The sequence below is a fragment of the Theropithecus gelada genome, chromosome 1 (assembly GCF_003255815.1).
Source record: "Theropithecus gelada isolate Dixy chromosome 1, Tgel_1.0, whole genome shotgun sequence".
NCBI classification, from domain to species: Eukaryota; Metazoa; Chordata; class Mammalia; order Primates; family Cercopithecidae; genus Theropithecus; species Theropithecus gelada.
The window spans coordinates 122610077-122623976 of record NC_037668.1 but is presented as its reverse complement, the minus strand read 5'-3'; the positions used below and the strand labels follow the sequence as shown (position 1 = coordinate 122623976).

The window sequence follows — 13900 nt, the reverse complement described above, 5'->3', positions numbered from 1 at the left end:
ATCAGAACACGAGGAGACATAGTGGGGATGACAGTGATTGCAATCGGACTGCAAAGGCTAGGCAGAGACTGTCATACTTAGAGACTACAAGTTAATTCCTTATGGCTGGATGAGTGGGAAAAGTAGGCAAGGACCATACCATGAATACAGAAAGTTTGTATTTTAGAGTAGATGAATGATTTTAATGAAGGAATATTACGATCATATATGAGCTTCTTAAAAAGAGCTCCAGTGCCAGTGGAAGATGGATTGAAAGGGCACCACAAAGTTTCTTCCTATCATAAATGCAACAAAAATCTGATAAAGGATGCTGTAACAGTCACTTTATTCCAGTTATCCACTCCTACCCTCTTTCTAGGCTTAACGCACATCCTTCATGAAGCCTTCCTCAACCCTTTCCAAACACATTAATCTTGTCTTTCTCAGAACTTCTAACACACGTCTACTTGTACATTTCTTTCTCCTATCAGTGTTTAAGTTTCTCTTCCCTAACAAGAAGGTAAGCTCCCTGAGAAAACAAGTCATATATTTCTGTAATACACACACACACACACACACACACACACACACATCTTACAGCTCCCAGCATAGTAATATAACATTCTGAAATAGACACTTCCTTTAAATAGCCCTCTTTATCCATGAGTACAAAGATTCTGCTTTCCCCATAAATAATAAAATAAAATGTAAGATTAGGCAAACTAAGGTGAAAAGTTAGCATAGCAGTGGTGGGATCAGGAGTGAATACCAGGTGATCAGGAATGAATACAAGGGAACTTTCTGGGGAGAAGGAAATGTTCTAATTTGTCATAGGGATGTGTTACAGTGTATTCATTTGTCTAAAAAAATGTATAACTAAGATTTGTACATTTCAATGTATATAAATTTTATCTAAAAAAACTATAAAAATAAGGGGTGAGAGGCAGGTTGATATAGATGAAACAGGAATATAGAATGTTGCTGGTACCCCTTGGGTAAAGTGTATTGGGCAATCCTTGTATTATCCTATTTACTTTTTATACGTGTGAAATTTTCCACAATAAAAGGTCAGAAACACACACACATATGAGATTTAACTAAGTGAAAAAAATTACATCAACGAAAATTAAAAATAATCCAGAACATTTAATTACTCATTCTCCTAATGTTTGGAACAATGTTACACTGTAACTTTTAAAGTGATTTTTACTAGCTCTATTATCTGTCCAATTTTAAGGAAATACATATTCTAAAACCAACCTACTATTAACAACATAGACAAAAGAAGGCCAAGTAGCCACAGTTTCCTTAATTAAGCATCAGATATTAAAATTAATTAGTTCTGTTGCCAAAGGTATTCAAAAGGCCAGTCAAATATAAAGTTAGAATCCTCTAATCTTCAAACTGTGATACCAAAGGTGGTGACTGAAAGATATTCATAAGATTCTAGAAGTACAATATCTACAAAAATACACTCAATGCCATTTTTAATGGTTTCAAAATAGTTCAATCATTTCATCTCAACAATTTAAACTTCACAATTCTCTGCTCAGAATCTGCAATCTCCTCCAACAAAATAATGTGTAAAATAGAGGTTTTCCCCACTCATCCCAATGCAAAAGACTAATAATAATCTTTTGTTCAGTACATCTCCTGCTAAATAATTTAATCCCCACAAAAGCTCATAACATTTCTCAAAAAAAAAAAAAGGTTTTTTAAGGCATTTTACAATGGCAAATGAGCAGCTAAAATTATTTAATAAGACAAATTCTATTATATTATTTTACTTCTATCACTACTGTTTCCCATTAGATTATGTTCAAAATTTCCCTTACCAATTATCTACGGTCTTATAAACTGGTTTGTAGTTAGGTGGACTGTGACTGGATGGGGGATGAAAATTTCTGGGGCGCTAATAATGTTCTGTTTCTTGATCTGGGTGCTGATTACACGGGTGTGTTCTACTTGTAAAAATTCTTCAAGCTCTACACTTATGTGTACTGTATGTATGTGACATGTATGTGATACTATATCACATATACATATAAATGCGATACTTCAGTAAAGAAGTTTCTTTTTAAAAAATTATAAAAGTAATCCAGAACTGGCAGGGCCGTCCTCGAGTCCCCTCCTACATAGTAAAACACTTGTTCTATGCCCTGAAACACTTCTTTGCAAAAACAGAATTCAAGTTAAAGGACCTAACATCTTCTTTCTACCGGCATGTTCCCAGGTAACAGGTAACTTCTATTTGCAACTGGGAGTTTATACAAACCAACAGAAAAACTTGCTTTATATTTTCCCAAATTAATCCTTTTAAAATCAAACTGAATAGAAGAAAAATGAGTAAGCGCTGTATTGCCCAGCCTATGCTGCAAATCATTTTCAACTCTGTTAAATGGATTTAGGAAGGAAAAGAAAGATCATCACTTCAGACTCTAGTAAGATAAAAACAGAAGGCGGCTAGAAAGAACTTAATGGAAAGGGTACTATAAACTAGAAGTCTACTTGTCAGTGTTTTAGTGCAAATTTTACTACTAATTAGATATTGTAGGCAAATCAAACATGGGAGGAAACAGTACCTGCTCAGAGGAATGAATAAAATTAAATTCATGAAAGTAGTATGTCAAGATTTAATACGAAATATTCAATGACTGGCAAGAACGCTTGGGAAGTAGCCTTTTCTCATTCACTTGTCCAGCAAATAAAAATTGTATGTATGTGACATACATACCTGTATGTCACAACCATAATTCAGCTCTCTTTTTTCCTTTCTCTGATCTGATAGCCTCCCAAAGTTAAATCTACGTAATGAAATTCTCTCGCGGTGGAAGCAGTGGAGTGTCATTAAAAAGGAGCTTGATCCTCACCTAAAGCACACTCTCACCTTTCACCTACAGAGCCCTCTAAGTCCGACAGACCCGATCCAGCCTTTCCGGGATGAAATGCCAGGGCGTTCACCGACCAAAGGGTTCACCGACTCCAAGGGGTCACCACTTTAGATGGCAATCTTGCCAAGTGGACCGGGAATAGTTTCACAGGAGCCACCCTCGCGACTTTCAACAGCAGTTACTCTGGAATCGAGCCAAACCTCGTCCAAGTGACTTAAACACCAGCCTCCAGCCTGGCGAATCCAATCCCCATCCTCAATCACACATCCACGTCCCCAAAACAAATCCTTCACGGTCTGTCTGGAGATGAGATGGCAAAACCAGAACACACCCAGAAAGTTGACACAGAAGGGGGTGATGTCGGGAAGGGGGTGGGGGACACACCGTGTCCCCCTCCCACCCCCAACTGGAGGCTGCTGTCTGGGGGCTGGTTGGACGCCGGTTCGCCCGCGGGCGCAGAATTCGCACTCCCGGGGTGGAGCGAGGTCGCCGGACAGGCCGGCTGGGATCGATGCTGTCGCGGCGGGGACTCGCGGACACCCTGACATTGGAGCCCCATGGCAGTCGCGGTCGGCCCTCTCTCCGCCTCACCCCGTCGGGCAAAGGGACCGGTCCGCCGGGCGGGGAGGGAGACCGCGCGGGGAGCGACCGCTCGGGCCCGGGAAGGCGGCTCGGCTACGGGCCTTCTTACCCGTGCAGGCCGAGGGCGCGGCGCCGCCTGTGGAGCAGACAGAGTAGCAGGAACGCGGCACCAGCTAGCGAGGAGTTTCGCGCCGTCAAGTACTTGCTAAAGGCCGCCATGGCACTGCCGGTACGAGACACCCGGCGGAGGGGACGCGGCGGCGGATACCTTAGCGCAGGAAGCGCGGGGGAGACTGGGAGGAGAGCAGAGGGCGGGGCCGGCCGCGCAGGACCGCCCCCTGGCGCGCGCCGCCGCGCCGCCCGCGCTCTGGAGCCCACTTTGTACTTCGGCTCGGCGGGAGCGCGCCTGGCAGCCTCCGAGGGCGGAACAATTCCCGGGACGCGCTCTGCGCACGCGCGGACCCCCTCAGGGTCTCCGGAAACGCGGCGCGGAGACGCTGTTGCTACTCAGCCCTGCTAGGCGTCAGTGCTGCCCCTCCCTCACCCCTACTCTCCCACCCTTCGCGCGCACACCCCGGCTTTCACAAGAACTGGATGAGCGGGCCCGGCCTGCACCGAGGACCTAGTGGGCCCTGCCTCTCCACTCCCGCGGTGATGGACCGTTACCACCCTCTTAAAGGAGCCCAGGAAGGAGGCGGGCGGCCCCGTCACACAGCGTGTAGGGAAAACACAGCACAGCGATTTTTAGGACGAAGCCAAACAATCGGAACTCCGCAGTGTAGGGAGATGTGAGGAAAATGAAACAGATCAAAGAGCTTTTTCCAAGCCAGTGTTTTCCAAACCGCGGGTTATAATCTCTAGCGCATTGTGAAATCGGTTTGGTAGATCGGGATCATCACCCTAAAATTGAGAATAGAGCAAAATAGAAAGTTTCACAGTACATCACGTAGTAAAGGATTTGTTTGGAGAAATTTTGATTTCAGTGTTTTACAAGTATGTATCGCCAGCGGCGATGTAAAATGTATTTATGCAGATCTGGTAAGAAAAAAAGTTTGAGAAACACTGTTCTTTGCAAAGGGACATTCAGAAGTAACAATCGTGCGTTGTATTAATGCTGGCCTCACTCCCAGAATTAGAAGGGCTTTGCAGATTACAACATTCTTCTCCTGTCTGGCCCAATGATACAGGAATTGTTATCCCCAGCATTGAGCCTAGCATATATACAGTAACAGTGAATCGCTGTTTTCAGCCGAGGAAACTGGAGGAAAAAAAGCAAGTGTGTCCGAAAATAAGCTCATAAAACCTCGCGTAATGCACATACATATTAAAGTAGCCTACAAAGTGGTGGTGCTGTGCCCTAGGTGTTTTCTCAATGTAAATGAGCCGTTGCCTAATACAGGTTAAAAGGATCACAAAGACGAGGTACAATAATGGCAGGCGTGTAGAGGTGATCAACAGTGAATTCTAAACTATGCAAAAGTGAAGCTCCTACTAATTCACTATTTGTCAGGTGAACATTTTCATTACCTGGAGGGGCCAAGGGTCTTGGCCCTCTGAAAGTTCACTGAAAATCACTGACATGAGGCAGATTAATAGAAGAAAAAGAACGTGTATACATGGGAGCGTTCAGAATGGAGACCCAAAGATACGTGGAAAATTGTCCATTTTTGTGTTTAGATTCAACAAAGTATGAACAGCTATGTAGAAATGTGATTGGACAAAAACGGTATAATCCAATGCTAATAGACTGAGTGGGGACACCCAGCAAGGCCGGTCCAGATTCTTCTTGCCCTTCTGAGCACCATTCCTTCCTTCTCGGTATGGGGCAGGAATGGAATGGAGCTCTTACGGCCTACAGTCAAACAAGGCAGGTCAGATCATTTCTTTATGGCCAGATGTTACAGAAAAAGGTGGAGGGAAAATTAGCAAAACATGTTTAGACTTTTATGGCAGGCTTTAGGGGATAGAGGTTCTGGTTTCTACGTCTTGCCTTGAGGAATAGGGATCCTAATATTTATGGCTAGCCTGGGGAAATACGGGACTGAGAGACAGGAGTGCCCCCGTAGGGCAGAGAAGAACTTTTGCTACTGAGGCCTTCATTTTGGAGTATTGTGTTGTGAGTCCCAACGACCTCACATAATTTACATAATTGGGTACGCCTGGCACAAATAACACAAAGATGAACAGATCATGGAGATCATATTCTCCAGAGGCTGTTAGAGAAGAAAAACATGTAAAAAAAAATCAAGTATAAATGTGGTAAGTACTATATTAGAGATATGAACAAGGTGCTATGGGAACACAAACACAAAAATATTTAGTTTTGTCTAAAGCTTTCAATTAAGGCTCAAGGCTTGACAAAGATGATTCTGTAGCTAAATTCTAAAGGACCAAAGGAGTCACTCAGGAGGACAAAAGAGGAAATTACTAATTCAGTAATAAATTGCAAAGTGCTAGAAAAGAGTTGGGAACCTTATGAGAAAGTAACGGTATCATCTTAGAGTTGGTAACAATGAAGGAAGTACAAGCAAGATTAGTCTAAAACAGTCTAGAAAATAGATTTAAAAACATTCAGAGGAAAGATAGAAATGACCCATTGACAAAACATTCTAAAATGTGCCCTTGTTCAAGAAGCATGGGAGATGCTAAAAAATTACATGAGTTATTTGAGCTCAAATAATTTTAGCTATTGATAAAGCCCAACTGACAAAAATCTCCAGGACCAAATCTGTAACCCAATAAGTTATTAATTTGCTACAGCAAAAGACAGTATACAGCAGAGAAATTGTGGCCATGTCTCAAAAGAAAAAAAAAAAGGAAGAAATAAGAGTCATTATAGTATTTAGAGAAGAGAGGAGTTTAGGTAAAATCTAAATAAAGCAGTGCTTGATAGGCTTAAAGCAGATCAGATCTGTGTGTAATATCAAAACTGGACTGAGAAGCAGATTCAAGATTCTAGTTCTTAGAAACATACATTTAAGGTTAATGTAGAATATTGTTTCTGAAAATCTCTTGTCTGAACGTCTGCACTGGAAATTGAGACTGCTTCTGTAAGTCAAAGTGACTCAAAGAGTTCAAATCTGCCAAGCAAAAAAGGGATGTTCTGTTCTCACTGGTAGAATCTCAGAACAACAAACTTTCTAACAGGATTTCAAAGAACAAAATTCCTCGGTACTATGTCTTCTGATAATTAACAATGCAATTTTGCAAGTTCACACTTCGTAATATTAAATAAGAAAAACAGAAAATGTGATTTTATGGGCTCTGATTTCTAAAGAATTTGAGCTATTGAGAACAGGGAGGCAGGGCATAGGAAGTTAGTGAATCTAGAAAGCCTCTGGAAGAAATGTTGCGTTAGCCAGCCTCCAAGATTGTCCCTGGTGATCATGGTGTCCTAATATTGATGCCCTCGTGGAATTTCTCTCACATCAGAGCTGAGTTTTGTGATCAAAAGAGTATAATGAAGGTGATGCTATGTGACTTCAAAGGCCAGATTATAAAAGGCACTGTGGCTTCTGCGTTGGTCTCTTGGATTGGTTGCTCTTGGAGAAGCCAGCTGCCACAGAGAGCACTCAAAGTGCCCTGGAGAGGAATTGAGGCCTCCCACCAGGAGCCAGACCAGCTTGCCAGCCATGGAAGTGGGCCATCTTAGAAGCAGATCCTTCATCCTCAGTCAAGCCTTCAGATGACTGTAACCTCATGAGTAATCTCAAGCCAGATAGCTCAGCCAAGATGCTGCTAAATTCCTGACTCATAGAAACTGTGGAAGGTAACGTGTTTATTGTATTAAGTCACTAAATTTGGGGGTAATTTATTATGCAGCCAGTGTGATTTGAACCAAACCTTGAAAAACAGATGGAAAAAAGAGGGTTCAGAAGAAGATACAAGAGGAGCAAAGATGCAGAGACCAAAGCAGATTGAGGAATGTGATTAAGTCTGATGCAGATGGAGGCTGAGGGAGGCACGTGAAATGAGAGAAAAGTTTGAAACGTTTAACTGAAGTCAATTTATGAAGGGTCTGAAACACCAAGCTAACCAGGTAGGATTTTTATTCTGCAGGTAGAAAGGAGTATTGCAGGTTTGGGGAGAGGGTAGTGACTTCAGAATTTATTTAAGAAAGATCATGCTAGTGGCAGTGTGTAGAGTGGGTTGAAGGAGGAACTATCAAGCAGAGGGACCAGTTTGGACACATGAAATAGTCTAGGTAAAAGGTAATGATCACCTGAGTCAGGGCAGCACAGATCACATAGGAAGAAAAGGACTTTGTGAGTTCACATAAAATGGGAATAGGTGAAATAATTAATTCATGGGAAGAAAACGTTTACATTGATTCTGATATTGCCTGACTGAGTGTCTAAGAGGATGATACTATTTACCCAAGATCAGAGACACGAAAATGGTACATGCTTATCAGGAAAGGTAATGAGATGCAAACAAATTCCTTACTAGTTTCTCATCACCAAGATAAACTGCAATAGCCTTAGCATCTCACACAAACCCAGTGATGATACAAGCTCTGCCTACCTCTCTAACTCCTATCTTGGCACTCCTCCCCTCCTACAGATATATTCTACCCCTACCCCAGGAGATAGATGCCTGCTATTCACTTCTGTAGTCTTCTCTTGAACATCCTATTCCTTCTACCTGAATCCCTTCCTACCCTAACATCCTCATGTTCAACTCAGTTTATCCTTTAAAACGAAGCGTTCATGGTCTCCTACTCCGAACAGTCATCTCTGAACAGTCCCCCCTAACCCCTTCACCCCATTGCCAAGTTAATTATTATCTTCTTTGTACTACTACTGTTTCATATATAATTCTATTAATATGTAGTAGGGTGTCTTGGGAGGCAGATCTTAAATTTTTTTAGAGAACTGCCAATCATTTCTCTGGGAAGGTAAATACTTCAAGTAACTGAGAACAAATCATCTTTGCTTAGAAAATAGTCACTTGAAAAGCCCCTTTTACTGATTAGAAATGGAAGGAGAATAGGTACCCAACTGTACCAAGGAAAGGACATTCTGACAAGGCTGTTTCTTCAAATAGCCCTAGTTAACCCAAGCTGGCATTGGGGAAGTTTGCACAAGAGAGCCTCCTGGGAGGAAAGAGATTGAGATCTCAACCTCTTCCTTTTTGAGGTTCACCATTGCTAGACTTTCTGATAGACTCAGATAGTCCTGTCTCACTAGCTCAGGGTCCCAAAGAGGAACTCTTCAGAAGGAATGGAAAATCTAGGCCTGATGGCCACAGGGAGAGCTGGTTCTTGCACAGTACATGGCTAAGCCTTGAAGGCCATCCCAATTCGGTTACCTAGGAACTACCCATGTTTTTTGAGAACGATGTCCAAGCATAGGGAAAGCTTGGGAGTCGAAGCTTTCAGCTTCTCTGCAACTTATGCAGCCAGGATATCAAGGTGTGGGGCCAAAAGTGACTTTACTTTAAAAGTTAATCCACCATGTAACTTCTGACTAATCCCGAGTCCAGGAATGCCTTCAAAATGTCTAGTTGACATACCACTCTTTATGTAAGAACAACTATTCATTATAAGTTTCCCCCAAAACAAATACTGATACTGTTGCAAAAATCACAGACCACGACACCCATGGCCATTTACATATTCCTTCCAGAGCACATATACTTTCCCCAAGATATTAAGCCCTGGATCTGGAAAGTTGCAATGCAGAGATCTACCTGTACTATCGACCTGTGGCCGCCAGACCACACTTCTCTTTGTAAACTCCCCCAAATAAATCACCTTATGCTGATAAACTGGATTTGTCTGCCTCCTTCTTCAGTTTGTTGGCTCCTTTGACATGTGGGGGTCACTTTGCCTATACCGCCCTTTCCCAGAACAGCAGGGGAGCAGAAAGACTTGGGACTGAGGAGAGCCAACTTGCAATGCCAACACCAGCTAATGGCTAAAGGTTTTTGGTAGCCTCAAACCTCCTCGACAGACTACTTGGAAGCTTCAGTTCACTCTTTTGTCTGGAAACAAGTCTAACTTCTTTGGGCTGGATAGCTCCAACAGTTTTTAGTAAATTAAGTGAGAGAGGCAACCTCAAAATTTCCTAATAAAGATCTCCTAATAAGGACCCAAACTGGACAACTAATTGGAAAAATAAATACCATGTGATTTTTACCCCAAACTGTTGAATTAGGTCATAACAATTAAGAACACATATGCCACACAATTGTACTTTTTGTTTCTTTGGGGTAGGTATATCCCTGGGCCCTGATACAGTGTGGGTACATAGCAAGTGTTCGGAAAATGTGTATTGGCCTGAAGAAATTGATGTTGAGGTGCTAAGAGGAATGCCCCGTGGATGCCTCAAAGGTAACCAGAAAATTAAATTCTAGTGCTGAGGAGAAAGATCACTGCTGAATATTTATTAATATTAATTAACAGCTTATTATTAATATTAATATTAATATTAATTAACAGCTTACCACGTGCCAGGAACTAGGGCCAGTGATAAGGAAAACAGAATAGTCCTTGCCTGGAACAACCTAAAAGGGAAACAGACATTAATCAAATAAATAAATTCCAAATATGATGCGTTTCAAACAAAGATTTAAAATATATATATGTAGATATAGAGGTCTTCCATATACAAAATAGATGGAGTCTTAGAAATGAATAAAAATTTTAAAAAGAATAATGGGCAGGTGAGAAGTGGGATATAATCCTCCAAAACGTCTACATTGGAGGAATGCAGGAAGGAAAAGAAGCTAGAAGAAGAGTGAGAACAATGAAAGAGATAACATGGCATCTGGGCGCAGTGGCTCAGGCCTGTAATCCCAGCACTTTGGGAGGCCGAGGCAGGTGGATCACTTGAGGCCAGGAGTTCAAGACCAGCTTGGTCAACATAGCAAAACCCTGTCTCCGGTAAAACTACAAAAATTATCTGGGCGTGGTGACCTGCACCTGTAATCCCAGCTACTTGGGAGGCAAGGCAGGAGAAGCTTGATGAACCGAGATTGCGCCACCGCGCTCCAGCCTGGGTGACAGAGCAAGACTCCATCTCAAATAATAATAATAATAATAATAATAATAATAATAATAATACTGGAACCCAGAGGCATGTGGATCACAGACTCAGGATAAAAGGAGTTTTCAGGAGGGTATAGGAATGTTAATTGAGACTGCCAGTATTAGAGATGAATTCCTTAGTGAAGCCTCTTCTGTGCTCCCTTTTCCTCCCAGCTGTGTCCGCATCGCATCCTGCTGAGGCTTCTGCCAGAGCTCCCATAGTGTTCATTTAAACTGCAGTAACCATCATAAGGGAAAGAGGCAAATCTTATTTTTCTTTAATCCTACATAATCTGAAAAAAAAAAATTGAACACACACCTTGTACTCCAAATAAAATAAAAAGGATAAATTCAAAATTGCTCAAAGAATGAATTTTTTTAAAGGAAAAAAAGATACCATAAAAATACTAGAAGAGAAGATAGAAGAATTTTTTATGATATATTTATCTTATAATCTTGGCATGGGGAAGACCTTTCTAGGTATTAAAATCCAGAAGCCATAGAAAAAATAAATAAATAAATTTCACGACTTAAATACATTTTTTTCATGGTTACAAACAACCTATAAACAGGGTAGAAAGAAAACTGTAAGGGAAAACTGCACTTATTTTTATAGATAAGTGGTTAACTTTTCTAAAAGTACCTTAAAATTAGTAGGAAAAAGGCCAAAAGCTAAATTTTAAAAATGAGCAGAGAATATGATACAACTTACACAATAAAAAAATTAAAATGGCTCTTAAGCATATGAAAAGATTATTCTCATCATAGAGATATAAAATAAAACTACACTAAAAATCAATTTTTATCTGCCAGATTGGCAAAGACCCCAAAGTTTGGTACCACTGTGATTTTTAATTACTAGTTCTGAGAGGCAGGTAAATAAATATGAACTCCAGAAGAACAACTGGGCAATAGCTTTAAAATAGTTACAAATGCATGTACCTTCTGGCCTAGAATTCCACTTCAGGGAATTGACTCTGCAGATGTATTCTCACATAAGTGAAATGTCATAGTATAATGCATCTTTGTAAGAGCAAAGAATTGGGAACTTTTCTAAATGTCCATCAATGGAGGTCTGGATAAACAAATATAATGGAATATTATACACTCATTAAAAGAATGAAGCAATTTTATATGAACTGATATGATTTTCAAATATAATATTAAGCAGAAAAAAGCCAGTTGCAGAAGAATATGCAAAGTTTATCACCATTTGTAAAAGGAGCTAGTGGGGGAAAGTAATATATACTTATTTGCTTATAGATGCATAAAATATCTTTGGAAAAATACTCATGACATGGATAATGTTACTTGACTGCAAGAAGGATAACTAAGTGAGTAGCGGTAAGGGGTGGGAAGACTTCACTGAATAAATTTGTACCTTTTAAGTGTTTAACCATGTGAATATATTACCTATTACATCAAAAAACTTTTTTAATGAGGTGACATTCACATAACTAAATGAGCTATTTTAAAGTGAACAGTTTGGCAGTATTCAGTACATTTACAATGTGGGGCAACTCCCACTCCTACCTAGTTTTAAAACACTTTCATCATGAACAAGAAAACCCTGTACCCATTAAGCAGTCACTCCCCTTCTTACTCGCCCCATAGTCCCTGGCAGCCATCAATCAGCTTTCATCTCTATGGATTTACCTATTCTGGATATTTCACATAAGTAGAATTATACAATATGTGTCCTTTTGTGTCTAGCTTCTTTCATTTAGCGTAAAGTTTTTGAGGTTAATCTATGTTATAGCATTTATTAGCACTATACTTCATTCCTTTGTATGGATGAATAATTTCATTGTATGGAAACATCACATTTTATATCTGTTCATCAGTTGATGTACATTTAGGTTGTTTCTACCTTTTGGTTATTTGAATAATTCTACAATGAACGTGAAGGTACATGTATTGGGGGGTATATAACTAGGAGCAGAATTGCTAGGTCATATGGTAATTCTGTGTTTAACTTTTTAGTTTAAACTTTAAAAATTTTATGTTTAACTTTTTGAGGAACTACCAAACTCTTCCACAGCAGCTCAACCATTTTACCTTCTACCAGCAATGAATAAAGGTTCTAATATCTCCACATCCTTGCCAACACTTGTTATTTTTCATTTATTACTATTATTATAGGCATCCTAATTGGTGTAAAGTGAAGTGGTGTCTCATTGTGGTTTTGATTTTCACTTCCCTAATGACTAATTATTTTGAGCATTTTTTTCATGTGGTTATTGACCATTTGTATATCTTTGGAGAAATGTCTATTCAATTCTTTTGCCCTTTTATAGAGTTGATTTTTTGTTGTTGAGTTGTAAAAATTCTTTATATATTCTAGATACTAAACCCTTATCAGATATATAATTTGCAAGTATTTTCTCCCATTCCGTAGTTTGTCTTTTTGCTGTCTTAATAGTGTCCTTTAATATTAAAAAGTTTTAAGTTTTGATAGAGTCCAATTTATCTATTTGTTTCTTATGCTTTTGGTGTCATACCTGGAAATCTATTGCCAAATCCAGGATCATGAAGATGTATCCCCTAGGTTTTCTTCTTAGAGTTTTGTAGTTTTACCTCTTTCATTTAAGTCTTTGATCCCTTTTGTATCAATTTTTGCATATGGTGTGAGGTAAGTGCCCAATGTCACTCTTTGGCATGTGGATATCCAGCTGTCCCAACAAAGTTTGTTGAACCAATTACATTTGAAAATAAAATTTAAATATGAAACAAAAAACCCAATCTTCTCAGGCTTTTCCACTTTAAGAATTATGTCAAAGTTCTGGGGTCTCATACGTCTCTAGGGCATTATGGAGACTGTTCCATTTATTAATCATCTGTCTCCACTAGCTGTGACCGAAGTGTCATTGCCCCAGCCTTCATGGTTCCTTCTACGTCATGAAAGGGGTATGAAGTTTTGGGGTGAGGCTGAGATCTTCAGACTTATGCATTCAGCTGACCTGTGCACCATTCAGCTAAAGAACCCCTCTCTCCTCCAGCCTCTGTCAGGCTCTTTTTAGTTTCCGTGAACCTCAGTTTCAGTTTAAGCTTTGATAATCAAAAGTCAGGAAGCCACCTACCAACCCCAATGAAGGCGAAAAGAAGCACAGGCCTTTCTCTGAATGGGAAAAGACAAGGGGAGAATTTTGGAGAGAAAATATAAAACCGATATTTCAAGAAATTATCCTGCTACTTGTGGATTGAGAGCCAACCTAAAAGGAATTCAAAAGTAAATAAAATAGTCCTACCCTCTTGAAATGAATAATCTACATACCAAAATAATAATAACCAAACGGGTCACTGTAATAAAAATTGTGCTGGATATATAATCAAAGTACTAAGGAAATCTGTAAGAGAGTGAAACTTCCGAGCTAGGGAGTTGCAAGGAGGCAAGTTTCTGGTGACACGCATTTACTTT

General features: G+C 40.1%; 1 protein-coding gene across 4 annotated transcripts in view; it reads right to left on the bottom strand.

Moving 5' to 3' along the window:
• Positions 1–4417, bottom strand: part of ABCD3 (ATP binding cassette subfamily D member 3) — a 103033-nt gene extending 98616 nt beyond the window's left edge. For 3 of the 4 annotated variants that reach the window (XM_025379096.1, XM_025379086.1, XM_025379113.1), the window contains exon 1: positions 3562–4417. In XM_025379096.1, coding sequence (XP_025234881.1) covers positions 3562–3671 — 110 coding nt within the window. In that variant the 5' untranslated portion in view covers positions 3672–4417. The remainder of the gene's footprint in view (positions 1–3561) is intronic. The other variant, XM_025379105.1, reaches the window with a different exon arrangement.
• Positions 4418–13900: the final 9483 nt, after the last annotated feature.